This window comes from Accipiter gentilis, chromosome 27 (genome assembly GCF_929443795.1).
Source record: "Accipiter gentilis chromosome 27, bAccGen1.1, whole genome shotgun sequence".
NCBI lineage: Eukaryota > Metazoa > Chordata > Aves > Accipitriformes > Accipitridae > Astur > Astur gentilis.
Window position 1 is genome coordinate 2,327,990 of NC_064906.1, and position 15,469 is coordinate 2,343,458.

Below are 15,469 nucleotides of genomic sequence, written 5' to 3' on the forward strand. Positions count from 1 at the left end.
CCTTCAAACTTGTCCCCCTTGTCACATCCATGCTGCTTAACGTAAATATACTCCTTTCCGTTAAAACCCCCCAGTCTTTCCTACTACAAGTCACTTCAAATAAGCATGTGAATATTGTCTGCTGAGACACAGAAAGCAAAATAGCTCTCTGAATTACAAGTTATCATGCGTAGAGGGTAATAGAACTGGTGAAATACAGCTTCTTAATTCCTTTGCTAATAAAACCTGTGCTAGACACATGCTCTGAAAACAAGGACCCATTCAATGGATCTAATGCACATAGTCAAAGATAGTACAATATTATGTTTGAATAAGCATCCATTTTGGCAACTTGTTGGGCTCCTTCCTATTCAAAGAGAGATTTAAAGATATTTCACAGCATGCTGTTTAAAATCCAGACTATAAATTGATTCATCAAGACAGCTTTATAGCATGCTATTCTCATGTACATAACGCTGCTCCTTCTCCTTTTATGCATACACATATAGAAAGCATCTGTAATTTTGAGCATCACCATATTAAAGAAAACACTTCCCTGCTGCTTAAAGTGGGAATATTCATCCTTCCCTCTCTGCTTCCTTCCCCTCTTCTCTTCCACATATATCACTCAAGCATCCTGTTTTATCTTTCCTTACCCAGTAGAGACCCAGTGTCCCTCAATATTAGGAGGCATCTGCACAGTGATCCGGGCTCCATTGTGAAGGTGTTTCAGCATATGATGACACTGTGACTCCTTAAAGGCCCTCCAGGCACTCTTCTCCAAGGACCGAGGGTGGGACCTGCTGTCCGGGTGAAGAAGAGCAGAACCTTCTCCCAGCCCTGTGATAGAAAAGTGTAAATTATCATGAGAACTTGCTGAGAAGGGCTTCAGCACAATAAAGGAGGTCGTGAACATCTTGTGTTGAACGACACTTGATCGCATTGTTACGTGTCTGGGAAAGTACTGTTTACATTTCTTTTCTCATCTGGAAAATAAAAAAATGGGAAGCTCTTCCTCTCTGTCAGCCCACTAATAATCCAATAAATAAATTTGCTTTATGAAATACACTGGGGAAAAGGGCTTGAACCAAAGTGTTGCGTTTCCACACTCAGGAGATGGGGCTCTGAACCTGAATTTTATAGACACCTCTGTAATCTCCGGTCAGGACAATCAAAAACTTGGACCTTGAAACTTTTAGAAAGTTGCATCCAGATCCGGACACAAACTTTGTGGTTTCAGCCCACCTCTAATTTGAACGCTTCTATAATAAACTTGCAAATAAAGACTACTCTTTAAAGCCAAGAGAAAACAGATATTAAAAGCAAAGCCTCTGCACACAGGAAGCCTCTGTGATGACTGAGGTGGTCAATTAAAGGCAGATTCTGCTATTTTTATTTTAAAGGAGAAAAGGAATTTCAAAAGCTAATTTTATCTCCAGCACACAGTAATTTTGGTTTCTAGTAATGTATACATACAAACCCAACCAGCGCACTCTCTACACAATATTAATTGAACAAAATGAATATGTAGCTTCAGAAGGCATGCATCTTTACCCTTTTAGGCACAGCCTGCTCTTAGATATGTTGGAAAACATGGATCAAAAGAAAAACACACATCTAGAGGGTAAGAGGTGACAAACATGAACCTTACATAATGGGTTGGAAACTGTATTACTTTGCCAGAAGGAATTTAAGAACCAGCAGGCTATTAAACAAATACGGGGTGGGGTGGAGGGTCTGGTTTTGTGCCTGGGAAGTCGGGGCAGCCGTCTCGGGAGAGGGATGTCTCGCTAACACATGCTCCCAGGGGCAGGGTCTGGGATTCACCCCCATCTCTTCTGGTGCTCTCTTGGCTGACGTGGCTCAGGAACGGGCTGTTGTGGATCTCCCAACACCACAACCCTACACCACACCAAGCCGCCCAACACAAGATCCTATGTTTTATTTCCCAGGCCCCATCTAACACTCAGGCACATGCTTGGGCAGCACACAGCATCGCTACAGAAATTACAAGAAAGTCAGCATTACTTGTTTTTAGGTAGACACTGTTTCAAACCTTTGCACTTCCCTATCACGAGAAAGAAAACAGTGTCAGTGATTCATTATGCTGGCTAGGTCTTAGATCTTCCAGAAGAAATTTGGGTAACATGTAGGAAAACAGCACTGCTAAAAATAGAAATACATGTCAACCATTTAAAAATAGCAATTCCTAAGCTAAACAAAGGCAAGGACTTATGCAGTAGGCAGGGTAAAGAACTGATCAGAAAGAATACAATAAATACCTGAATGTAAACAGGGGTCACCACTGAATGATCCCAAGATTTAATGAGATCAGTGAATACAACCTCACAAAGCCTTTACTGGAAAATCTGGCAGCTTTGTTGCAGGTTACAAACAATTCTTCGATGTGAAGGAGAATTTACAGCCTTACTTTCCAAAAGGTAATAAATACTAGAGATGCTTTGATATTTGAGCACACCATCTGAGATGCCCTTAAAGGAGCCTATTTTCAGGGAGTCAGAAGGCTTCTCCAGTATTTCCACATTGCTTAGCAGAGTCACTCACATTAGTGTCACACAACCCCTGTTCTGCAGCCAGAAACTGTACGGCCGCTTCAGAAATGGTAGGGCCATGGCAGGGTGATGCTCTGCTTGAGCCGACTCTGTCTTTGGATAGGCAGAATTTACCAGATAGGGTCCATGCTTCATGTATGCGGCAGCACAGCAGCTCCGTACTGTGCCGTGTCGGCAGCCCATTGCACCTGGAGCAGGACTCAACGCTCTCAAAAACTTGGGCTTATTTGGTTTATCTGAAACCTTGTGGGTATGGGGTGGGTATCATAGGCCTTCACACCACCAGGAGAACAAGTGCAGCCAGGTACAGGTGAGCTTACTCGTATATTTATTTTTGTCCTTATGAATCACAGCTGGTGAGAGCTTGCCTTCTAACACCCTTCTCCATCTCTAAGTCTCTACACACTCAAAAAGCCCACATTACTTCAGCATCCAACTCTGAAATGGAGTGAGCACTCCTGTCCATGGGCTCAGAGTATCTTTTGGGTCAGAAGTGACACTTCCTGCAAGGTACCTGGTAGAGGCTGTAGCCATCAGTACCAACTTGCAACAGAAACATAGCTGTTGGGTTGTCTCCTGCAGACAAATTATCTTGCACTCCGAAAATTTACATTTCCACTTGAAGTTGCTAAGTGTTTGAAATCTGCCATCAAGAAGAGGTTTTGAAATGGTTCAAGTGACTATTTCCAAGGCATATTTATTATACCACTTGCTTTTAAGCAGCTGTATACTGCCTAGCTCATGTCATATGATTTATGAATACAGACAGACTTAAAAATGAATGATTTATTCGTTTAAACATATTTGGGCATTTAATTTCTCCAAGAAAAAATCCTTCTGTGGGAGGATACCATCTTGTATATGCACATCTCAAAGGACAAAATGCAGTAACCACATTATACGTTCCCAATTATTCCCTGGAGGAAATAATGAAATGAAGGGGTTTTTGAAGAGGAGTCAAACTTTATGTGGTATTATACAGCGTCTTTTCTTTGCTACAGCTCAAAAGCAATTGGGTCTCCGCTCTCCCTGTCACATGTATGTAGTTCTGTCTGCAACTTGCTAATGATAAACTGTAACGAGCGGAGGGAAGGGAGATTTGCATGGATAGCCTGAGATCTGTGCCAGCGAAGAGGGTATTTGTCTGGGACTCTGTCCATCCAACTGAGACAAATGAGGGCAGAAACAAGTTTAGGTAATCAAGAAAGGCATGAGAACATAAGGAAGGCTGCAGCGACAGCGCAAGGGATGTAGAAAACACACACATGCTAGGCAACATTACATAAATAGGATGCGAATGTCAAAATATGAATTACGGTACAGAATTAAAAGGCAGCGATGGGACCTTGTTGCTGGGGCAAGGAAATACTTAATTTAGCACAGGCTTTTTCCTTACCAAGTAAACATTGCAGTGCTTTTGTATTTACTGGCACACACCCGCACATACAGCTACCATACAAAGGAGCCCTAACTCCTCCTTGTACCGCCCGAAGACAAATGCCCAGACTGGTGACACACTGCCCATGCCAGGCAGTAAGCCGAATGCCGCCTTTCCGCGCTCTTCCTCACAGCAGGTCCCCCAAGGCAGCGCGGCGTCCCCCCACTCCGCTCCCCCCCCCCCCCCCCAGCAGTGCACGAGGTCTTCTGCAAAACGGAGGTCCGGCGGGGATGATGTCACTGATCTTAAAAGATCCATTCAGCCATATTAAATGGGACATGGCTGGAAGGCTCAAGGTTAAAATGTGCTTTTGTGAAACTGGGAAAATAATTTCATGGCTCTTTAAAGCCCGCTTTGGAGCCTAGAAGCAGTTGCGACATAGCTGGAGCCGCTACTTTCATTCAAAGAGATCCAAGTCTGCTATTTTCTACAGCACAGACAGTGCTGTAGGTTTCAGTACCTCCACGCCACTTAAGTATCTCAGACTCTCTCTGACTGACCGATTTTTAATTTTTTTGTGTGTTCTGAAGGAATCTTACCCACTTGTTAAAAAAAAAATTAAAATGAAATCCACCATGTTATTACTCAAAAGCATGACAGACTGCAAACAAAAAGCAGTCTTCGCACGACACTAACAGCACTAATTCTGCAAAGCCTCTGGCTGGCTTTCACTTTAACCACACCAGGACCAGAGGTCATAAGATTGTATCACCCACCCCATGGTGGCTGTTTAGACAAAGAAGCAAGTCCAAAAGGAAAAGGAAAATTCCAGAATGCATCAGAAATGCCAGCTAAAAAAACAAAGGAAAACAAATGCATTTTCTGATGAGTTGATATCCAACTTGTCTTTCGTAATCAAGCCCTAGCAGTGTAGATCGCAGCTTTAGCATCAAACTAATTGAAAATAGCGTAAGAGGTGCCACAGCTAGCCAGGGATCCCTGCCCAGGCCCTCATGGATCGTGCTGTATAGGGGCAGATGCAACATCCACCTGAGTGGGGAGGTGAAGGTCTGCACAGCTGCTGCTTCAGCCAGATGTGGACAGGAGCACGCACCACACCAGACAGAGACTTCGGGCTCTCGGGTTCACCTATAAACCTGTATCTGATGTGGGAACAACCATTCAAGATAAAAAATAATTGTTAAGGGAAGGTAGGTTACTTTCAAGTTCTTCAAAGCTTTCTGCACGTAGCTGGGAGTAAAACACAAATCTTAAAAAGGGCAATTTGCTGGCAGCCTGTTACCCAAACGCATTTCAAAAATGGCTATGACAAAGCTCTCGGCCAACATATCTGCAAAAACATGTAAGCTGCTAGAAAAATTGTTTCAGTTTCCTGAAAAACAGTACGCAAATCATGTACAATTGCAACACAGATAATGATAAGTAGAGTTGTGCTTGAACACAAATTCTTATAATTTAATTCATCCCTAAACACCCCGGCCAAATTCTGTTCTCAGCTATGCCAGATTGCAAAAGTATAAAACAAGTAATCTTAAATCTTAAACCTGCTTAGATTTAATCAGTTTAATGAACATCTCTACCAGAATCTAAACCATGGCTTCAAACGTGTCCAAGGGTAGCACTTCAAACTAGACCCAAAGCTACTTCTAGGTGTTCAGCAGGTTCACCTTCTGCTAAATGGGACAATAAATGTTACCTGAAAGTAGGATTCAAACCTGGATTTAGATTGGGATCGCTCAGCAGGAACCACTTCACTTTTTCTTTCATGTATAGCAAAGTAATTCCAGAACAGCACAATTTTATTACGAATTAAAACAACCTCGAGTGATAGTACAAATTCAAAATATGCGATGGCTTCATCTCCAATAGAAACATTTTATGTTTGCTGCGCTTCTGCGGCAAACTCGTTTCAAGTTAGAACTTGTTTGAAACCTGAAAAATCTTACAACAGATAAAGAATAATTGGCTGGATTAAGTTTATAGCTCTCCTTATCTGGGCAGTTGCCCCGCACAATTAAATAAATAGACATTTGGATTACGCTCTTCCTTGATGTGGGATAGGGTTAGATAACACCCATGACAGGCTTTTAGCTACAGCGCAAACTTACGTAATTGCCATGGAGAATATAATGTCCTGTTACCAAGCCGCTGTCTGTGTTTACCAGTGTTTTCCCTGCTCTTCAAACTTCAAAGAGTCCTCGCGGGATTGGGACCTAAATTAGCTACTACAAACAAAAAGGTTGGGAAAGGAAAGCTGGGGTTTATGGCCATGGAAGCAGACAGGACAGTGATTTCCTTTCACATGTATCTGTTGCCTTTCTTGTGCATACTGAGCGTCCAGGTACAGCTTTCAAAGAGACGTGAAACGAACGTTTCGGCGTGGCAGACTTGGAAGAGAGATCTAAAGCATGTTGAGATGGGACAGCTAAAAAGAAACTCCTCCAAGGCAGACAGGCCCAGCACTGAGGTCTCTCTTATCCTACAGCGCGGTCCTTACTCAATGCCCCGTCTTGGAAGAGGTCAGAGAACCAAGCGCCAAGCAGTTACACAGCCGATAACCTCTGCTAAGCTGAAGTTCAGCTCTTAATCGGGATGACTGCTGCTACCCGTGCAAGGTGCAACACCACTGCCTGCAGCATGGGTTTCTATACGAAGCCACGAGGGGTTAAAGCCCCCTCCCCCTCCCCCTCCCGGGTGGCGGGGACTCTGCCACAGGCACAAGTGGGTGCAGCCCTGGGCCCCAAGTGCAATTCAGTATCGCCAGTAGTTTGGTCTCGCCTTCTTCGAAGGGAACGCCTGCCCTCTGTCAGGGACAGACCTCTGCCCTGTCCTCCACCCGCTCCTCAGCACCAGGACTTACCCAGGTGGAACTGCCCCTGATGCCGACGGGACTCGTGTCCAAGTAAAGACGATGCTAAACAAGCTCACCGTGTATAACCCGACCCTCTATCAGCCCTGCTTAAAGCATCATGTCGGTAATAAAATACAAAACTTGCATAGAATAGCTGAAGGTACTGGCCTTCAGCGTGGTCAAGGCTAGTTTGGGGCCTCATCACCGGTCAGCCTACCTCCTACAGAGCCCCGAAACTGTCCTTACTGCTCACACCACCTACACTGTGCCACTGCTAGCCCACAGTCAAGCTGCAGAGATGAGTGAAATCAAACGTACACTGATGAAATTGTGAAAAACGTTGAGCGCACCTCCTAACTCTCCCTGCAAACTCTACAAATCTGATACTAAGCAATGTCTTCCCCTCTTTCTCTCTGGATTGTCTTCCAGATTTCCAAAAGCAGTATCTCACTGAGGGAACAGATCACACATGCCTCTAGCACATAGCACAGTATTTTTCCATTTTATGGATACGGGTATTTACATCTTCTGATACATTTACTTATCATTTTCCTGAACAGGTTTTGAAATAAACCACTTCTATGTAACTAATTTAAGCAATATTGCTAGAGAACTTTTAAAAGCATAAACAGTTTTGCTCTGAAATCCTAGCAGTCTTGTCTTCATCATCTTTATTAGCAAGTACTATTTCCATGATTGTTATCAACAAATTGTTTTAAAGTTTCTAATTCATTACTCTAACAGTAACAATCAGAAATACGCTAAAGTTTCTTCTTAGCATCTGTATTTGTAAAAAAAAAAAAAAGTTTACATGTACAAAAGAAATTAGCCAAATTTGTTTTGAATCCACTTGAACATAGCTTTTATTAATCAGGTTTTCTGGAGCTGAATGATCTTAGCATTTGACATCTGAAACTTCTATGGCTTTTTGTCTAAGCAAAGAAAACAGTGATAATGGACAACTTCCAGCTGCAAAACTTTTTTTTTAATTTTTTTTTTTTTTTTTTTGACACTGTACAGGTTTTATCTTGATTAACGAAGACAAGTTTTTCCCAAATTTCCAAAATTCAGTGATGTTAAAATAGGCATTTCTTAAGGTAATGAAAGCAGAAGCTTTAGCCTTATAGGACATTTTATAAAGCTTTAAGCCCTAAAAATCCTCAACCACCCTCCCACACTCACTCACTTTTAACCCTTAAATTACCATTGCAATAGAAAACATCACGTGCCGTAAAGAGGCTTAACACTGCGATCCCCTGGGATTGCCGGTTATTCTTACATATTACCAGTCCAGGCTAGCTGCTGACTGAAGGATGCGCCTATTGACTGTGGCACAGAGGGAAAAGCTCTAGGCCAAGTTAAAAGTAAATACGTTTAGACGGGCTACATTTCAGTGCGTTACATGCCGCTGATGCAATTTTCAGGTTTGTAAGAGGGCAGTAGTTTCCCAACACTTGAAGCTCAGACCCAAACTGGGCACTAGCACATTACAGAGGTGTTTATACACAAGGCTCTGAGCTGTATCCTTCTACAAGAACTTAGTTTTGTGTTACATGGTGAACTATAACTGCAGATGGAAGAAATGGATGATTTTCCTCCTTCATCCTCTTTTGGCAGCTGCTGTTTTGATCTGATCACTGGCCCCGGTTTGTTTCCTGCTCCAGCCAGGGTTCAGCTCTGCTCTGTAATTCCAAGCAGATGAGCCAGGGAGTCCAACCCTGTAATTACACCTCCTCTCTTTACCCTCTAACTTAAAACCTCCCATTTCGACTTTTACATCTCAGATCACAGAGTTTTAAAGAACACCTCTGGCATCCTGGCAGGTCTGGCTCAGCTAAACACATCTCTACACTCTCTGGATTTCATAGCTGAGCTGCGAGAAGGGCATAAAACCCCCTCCTGGGGAACAGGGTCTCCTGCTCGCTCTTTCTCAAAACAAAATACACAATCGGAAACCCATGCTCTTTATTATTTATTAAATACCATCTGTGCGCTTAGCACTTGTACAAACACAGAGAGAGAAAGTCCCTGCTCCACAAAATCGACCCCGGGAATAGCTCTGAAATCCTTCCCCCAGCTCACAGGTCTCACACTGAATCCATGTAGGTCACTTGCATTGTAACAGTTTAAAAAAAATTCCTCTTTTAAGCAGTAAGCTTGAGATCCCAAGAAATTTAACTGAAGAAGGCTGGATGCTACAAAGTACTTCAGGAACAGCAACACTCTTCAAAACGATGCTGTAACCGAGTAGGTCGAGTCACTCTTTCAGAAGAGTATCGCGCCCAGATTTTTCAAATCTGGCTGCCAAATGTTGGACGTACCTAAGCAGCTCATTAAACAGCCTCTTTTTCAGAACTTGCTCTTGAAGAGCACTGGCTTTCTGGCAAGATGGCTCATCTGTTGAAGAGCCGAAACACGGATTTACAGGCTGAACTCGTAAGTCTGAGTTTAGATACGCTGGCTCTTCTTGCTAAAATTTTGCCTACGGTGTTGTTTCGGAGAAACGTCAGTCCGGGGCTCAGCTGAGAGAGGACTTGCGGGTAACGACACCCAGAACCCCTGCGCTCCCCGGCAAAACGTTTTGAGCTGGGTGCTAGACCCGCTGCCGGCACCCGCCGCTGCCCGAGGCTTCCCGGCTAACACCGCCGCGGCAAGACCCGCGCGGGTGGACGGCGGGTCCGGCGGGCCGTCCTGGCCGAGCTGCCCGGGCTTTGGCGGAGCCAGCCCTTCGCCCGGAGGCCAGCAAGGCGTCCCCGTGCGCGCTGCCCGGGCCAGCCGGCCCGTCCCCGCGGGAACGGCCGCCCACCCCGCTCCGGAGCGGGGCGCGTCCTGCGCGCCTTCACCTACCACCGCCCGCACCCGCACGGCACGCAAAGGGGTGCCGCTAACCGGGGGGTGGGGGGGGGGGGGTGGGGGTGTCAGGCGGAGCGAACAAGGTCTCTCTGCCCGCCTCGCCATCCGCGGGGACCCTTCCTCAGCCAGACTCCCCCACCCCGGCCCGGCACCCACCCGTGACCCTCCGCCCCCACCGGCGAGGTTACGGCCCCACCCCCGCAGCCCAGCCGGCTTCCCGGGCGCGCCACGAGTAGTCACCCAGCGGGCGGAGACCACCCCCCCCCCGGCGGCCGCCCCGGCGCCGGACTCACCGTGCAGCAGCAGGGCTGGGAACAGGTACCTCATCAGGCTACCGTACGGGGCGGACATCTCCCCGCCGGGCAGCGCCCCTTCCCCGCTCCTTCGCTCCGGCCGCCACCTCCCGCCGCGCCGCCCGCGCCTCAGCGCCGCCGCGGGCAGCCCACGGCCCGGCGCTGGGGAGCAGGCGGCTGGCGGGGCCGGGGGACCGCCGGGGGACCGCCGGGGTCCCTCCGGGGCCGGGGACCGCCGCCGCTCCCGCTCCTCAGGGCCGCCGCCTCGCACACCGCCGCCCCGGCAGGGCTCCGGCTCCGGCTCCGCCGCCGCTCGCTGCCCGGAGCCGCCCGCCCCGCCGCCGCCGCCGTTGCCGCTGCGTCCCCCACCGTCTCGGCGGAGCGCGGCGGCGGCTCCGCTTCATATTTCCCCTTCCAGCAGGAGGAGGAGGAGGAGGGGTCGGGAGGTGGGGACTCCTCCCGGGGCGGGGAGGGGGCGGCCTCGCTGCGCGGGCAGCACTCCGGCGGCGGGGGAAGGGCAGGGAAGGGGCGGCAGGGGCCTGGCGTGGGGAGGGAAGGGAAGAAGAAGAAGAAGGAGAAGGAGAAGGGAAGGGGCGGCCGGGGCCCGGCGGGCGCCTCCGCGGTGCGCGGCGGCGGGAGGCAGCGGGTGGCGGGCGGGGGACGGCAGGCAGGCGGTGGGTTGTGGGAGCGGGCGGCGAGTGGGATGTGCCCGCGGGGGGCTGGGGGACGCCTGAGGAAGACGTGCGGGGGTGGTCGGTCCTTCCTCGGCGGCGGGGGGGAGCGCCCCGAGCGGGGGCGGGGAGCGGGACTTGGCCGCTGCGCCCGTCGGCGGGGGCGGGGGCGAAGGCTGGCGTGCGCCCTCGCCTCGGAAAGAAGCCTTTCCACGTAAATGGGGCATTTTAAAGGCTAAAAGCGGATGCCAATGTTGCCGCCTTTGGTGCTGCGCCCTCCTGCACCCTCTTCCTCATGTCTGTTGTTGATTAGGTTTGGGTTTTAGTCTTAGGTCTTAGGCCCTGGCCGTGCAAACACGCGTGGGGTTAACGTCGTACGTGGGAGAGACTTGCGTGTCTGTGTTTAAGCTTTGGTTTGTAATGTCCTCTGGACAGGGACATCACGTTTTCTAGGTTGTACTTGGACTCGTGGGCTCAGCTGTAGGGCCTCGTGGCAGCGAATGTGTAACAAACGGGAGGAAATTCTGAGAAGATGAACATAAGCGAGTTTTGAACAGCTTAACGAAGCTAAAGTGTTTACACGCTGCATGCTTAAAAAGAAATACTGACAGTGATGACTCCTTCCAAATCCTTTAAGCGGGAAGAATAAATTTACTCTTCCACACTCATATAGGGAGGAAACTTAGACAGAAACAAGTGGTGAGTCACAATTAGAGCTCCGGTGCCTTGGATTCTCAGGGTTATGCTTGTGCCTCCACACAAATGTTTTTCAAGCCAGAAAGGAAGGTTTCCAGAGCACTTGGTGGCGGTCTGTACAAGCCTGTAGTGGTCAGGTACCCTCTCAGTGACCTGGAGAGAGATGCGCAGAGAAGAGCAGCAGCATTCAAGAAACAGGCGTCCGTGAACATCAGCAGGTAATGCTGGGTAAGGCTGTAAAAACACCCTTACCCAGTGTTGCTTGCTCATCTTCAACCCATTCCTATAGTTGACACGGAGGGGTGTGTGGAGGGAGGGGATTCTTACCACAGACACAGTACATTTGGAAAAATTGTTTGGGAAGCACTGTGTATCCACCTGGCTGTTTTCAGGACTAATCCAGGACAAAATTCTGATTTTGCCACTTGCCGCTATCCTACAGCGGCAGAGACACCCAAGTAGTTTTTCTTTACCCGCAGGTTCTGTAAGTGAAACAGATCCAGTGAGCAAGGAAAACAACAACATTTGCTTAAATACAGTACAAGCGTCTGTATTTCTGAGTCTTGAGGACCCATGATGGACTTCAGATCCATGTGTGATGGCTACCTCTCCTAAGAAAAGTTCCTGCCAGGGTGATCAGTGAGATAATGCCAGGCGTGCAGAGGGGTGACATAAGGAGAAGTGAAAGGCAGCGCATGTGGGAAAGCGGATTGCCCTGTTGTTGGCCAGGAGTGCCAGGCTATTATGACGGGCAATGCCAGATTAAAGCATCTCACGGGTTTGGCGGGCATACAGATAATATGGCATGTAGGAAGGCTCTTAACGTAAGTCACCTGCTATTTACCTGAGTGTAAAAGGTAGGCCAGCATCACCGTGAGCAGTAATGAAGGACTAGCAGTTGTGAACTGTGGTTGTACAAAAGCAGCGGCATCCAAAAGGAGGGGCTTTTTCTGTAGAAGCAACCGTGCCCAGATTGAGCAACATAATTATCTGCAAAAAGATGAGACTGAGGATCACCCGCAAAAAGTCATTTATCCCAAAGTCAATTATCCCAGAAGCTCATGGTTTCTCCCCTGGGAAGTGACAGCCCCCCACGGCAGCATCGCTAACAGCTTTTCATAAGAGGAAAGGGCAATGACTTTACTGCTCCATTGGCCAACTTGGTAAATGAGGCTCCACTTGTGATTTACTATCAGTGCAGCTTCAGATGTGGTAATGAAATAAAATGAAATCAATACCCAATGGGTTCAGACACGGGAGAACTTTCCAAAAACAGCACAGACTGTACTTTGTCTTTTACTCGTCTTTTTTTATTTTGTGTATTATTTTAAGGATATGTGTAAGGATAAGGATTTTTTCAGACTGATGCACAGTATTTTGTTTTTTGATATCCCCAGTCCTACTTGTTTCATGACTGTGCCCCTGTTCAGAATGCGCTGTAATGGGAAGCAGTGACAAATAACAGCTTTTTGCACTTTGATCTAAGCAGCGTGTCACATCAGTGCTCATTAGAAATTGTATTAAGCAACCCAACCATGACTTTCTGAACTTGGGCTCCTGGGGCAGGGTATATAACTAATGTAGGTATAATGTAAAATCATTTACAAAGGCACCTCTAGGCCATATTCTCAAAAATATCATAGGGGCCAAAGCATTTCAAAAAGGAAGTCGTCAGCAGAAGTTTGCACAGTAAGGAGCCTTTTTGGAAAAAAAACCCAAACTGATGGGAAATGTAATTTGTGGCTGGGGCCCCTTGCAAAAAGTATTAAAATAGGAAGAAAACTAACTTGTTGGACTTGTTGTGTGACACTTCAAAGATCTAGGCACATCAGCATAGCGCTTGTCTAGCTAAAGTGCCGGCTGGTTGGCTGGCTGCCAATGCCAGTCTGGTGGTGAAAGATATGTAAAAGAGTGAGGGGATGGGAAAGAATGGAGGCAGCAAGCATGTGGGACACTTTATGCTGTGGAGAAGAATGGGATGGGGCAGCACTCCTGGACTCGGTAATGCTTTGGCAGTGCCACAACTATGATTTGCTAATGGCTGTATTATGTTTTTAAAAAAGACAGTATGTTCTCTTGAATAAGTCAAAGGAGCGGGATGTAAAGATTTATTAGAAAGGAGTGGAGTGACTAATTCACAAAGAATCAAACACCTGTCAGATTTCTGTTTGTGAATTGCCTGTGACAAAATTCATCAAAATAAGTGAAGATTTGGAGAGAAGTTTTCCTACATGTCCAGCTTGAGTTAGAATCCGCAAGACGAGCCTGGAGCCTGTCTGATACACAGAAACACACACTATGTGACTTCTTATTTTGGCTTCAGCTGTTTGAGGGGGAAGTTAAACTGTTCTATGATGTAAAACAAATGGCAATTAGTTTGTTTCTTCTTTCAGTTTGGACTGAAAATGCTATAGTTTATGGGGTATAGCAGGTTTTATCAGTTACTCCATCTCTCATTTTTATGTTTTTAGAACAAGGTGTTTAAGCTGCTGATTTTTTTCTTCTTCTTTGTTAAAAAAATGTAACTGAAAGAGCGTTTGGTGATATTTCCTAGATGTTTGGCTCCCAAATTGTGCAGAATATTTCACCTTCCCCTACCAGAGACTTGATCTTCAATGCAGCCACTGAAGCCAGTGGAGTTTTATGATTATTTTAAGGGATGCTGAATCTGGGTTTAGTTTTCTCAAGCATGTACCTGTGGTAATGCTCACCTGCAAACTGTGGCTCTGAGATGGTGCAGGTTACCACAGAGATCTATCCTTTATTGCTCCTACTTGTTTAGGCAGACAGCTAGTCTGAGAAGTATGTTTTGGAAATTAATTTATTTTAGTCATCAAAGACAAAATGCACGTGTTGAAAGTCTGCTACCTGGTAATGGGCATAGAAAATATAGACCAAACATAGTAAAAATGAAGGTCTTGTGGCTGTTGTCAAGATAGGCTCTTTTCCCTCTATTTTTTTCAGATACACACAGAGATATGCATGTGTGTGCGCGCGCGCGCGCGCACACACACACACACACAGAGCCCGTCTGTGGGAACAGACTTGCTGGTTTCACAAAAATGTGGTTATCTGAAATAGTTTTTTTAGTTTCCCTAGAACGGTTTGAAAAGTAGGTGGGAATAAATGTATAAAATGACACGAGGAGTAGACTCTGCAGAACTCAGGCCATTCCAGACAAAGAAATCAAAGAAAGATGCAAAGAACTCAAACAAAGCAAATGGCTTTCTGTAAAATAAGCTGTCTCCTTCTTGTTTCTCCCCTTGTTTCTGGCATTTTAAATGTGCTTGTGATTTGATTGCTCAGAGCCAAGGAGGAACTTCTCTGTGTAGAATTACTTTACTACGAGCACGGACAATTTCACGGTGCTGTTGCTGCAACCAGAGCTTTGGGGCTGGGTCCAGCTCCCAGTGGGCTTGGCGGGGGTCTTGCCATTGACTGTAGCGAGGGCTGGATCGGGCCCCAGATGAGGCTGCTGGAAAGGCGAGCTGGAACAGCTAGTGCTTGTTGTACACTGACGGCATTTATTTGGAAGCACGGCAAACAGGGGCCGAAGGTGTTTCTTCATCCAGCGTGCGTACGAGCAGCCGTCCTAACCCTCTCCAGCACTGCTGATTTCATTCATTCATGGCACTCAAATACCGTGAAAATGAGTGTGGTGAAAATGCCTTCATACGTGTTGTTTATGCCTTCTGTTGTTTGCACAGTGGCTTTCTGAAGTTGTGACTTAAAAAAACCAAACTGCCCTACACAGCCAAACCAGCAGATTGGAAATCTGTTGCAGTCTGGGCAAAAATGCCCTCCATATATCTTCTTGCTCTGCAGTGCTGTGCAACCGATCGGAGTAATGACGGTTTCCATCGCTGAAGACAAAAGAAAACTTCTAAAAAATTTAAACACATGTACAGTGCTGTTCATTACTGCTTTTATTTTCTCTGAGTGAAATTAAACTCTGATTTTGATTAATTTCTCAGAGAAAATATAAATTCTGGCAATTTTTTATAAACTATCCAAAGAAGCAGGTTTCATTTCCAAACTGAAAAATGGATTAACGTGACCTGCCAAGCTTGTGTGAGAGTCTCAAGTAGCAGCTGATGCACCTGGGAGCTACTTTCTTAGTTTATATTCTTCTTGTAGTCCCTTTGGGGCCAATG

General features: G+C 46.7%; 1 protein-coding gene across 2 annotated transcripts in view; it reads right to left on the bottom strand.

The window, feature by feature from the left end:
• Positions 1-10,265, bottom strand: part of APCDD1 (APC down-regulated 1) — a 32,773-nt gene extending 22,508 nt beyond the window's left edge. Inside the window, exons 1-2 of one of the 2 annotated variants that reach the window (XM_049830257.1) lie at positions 9,949-10,265; positions 636-819 (exon numbers count right to left, since the gene is read on the bottom strand). In XM_049830257.1, the coding sequence (XP_049686214.1) occupies positions 636-819; positions 9,949-10,006 (242 nt within the window). In that variant the 5' untranslated portion in view covers positions 10,007-10,265. Of the gene's footprint in view, positions 1-635; positions 896-9,948 lie in introns of those variants that run through there. The other variant, XM_049830256.1, reaches the window with a different exon arrangement.
• Positions 10,266-15,469: the final 5,204 nt, after the last annotated feature.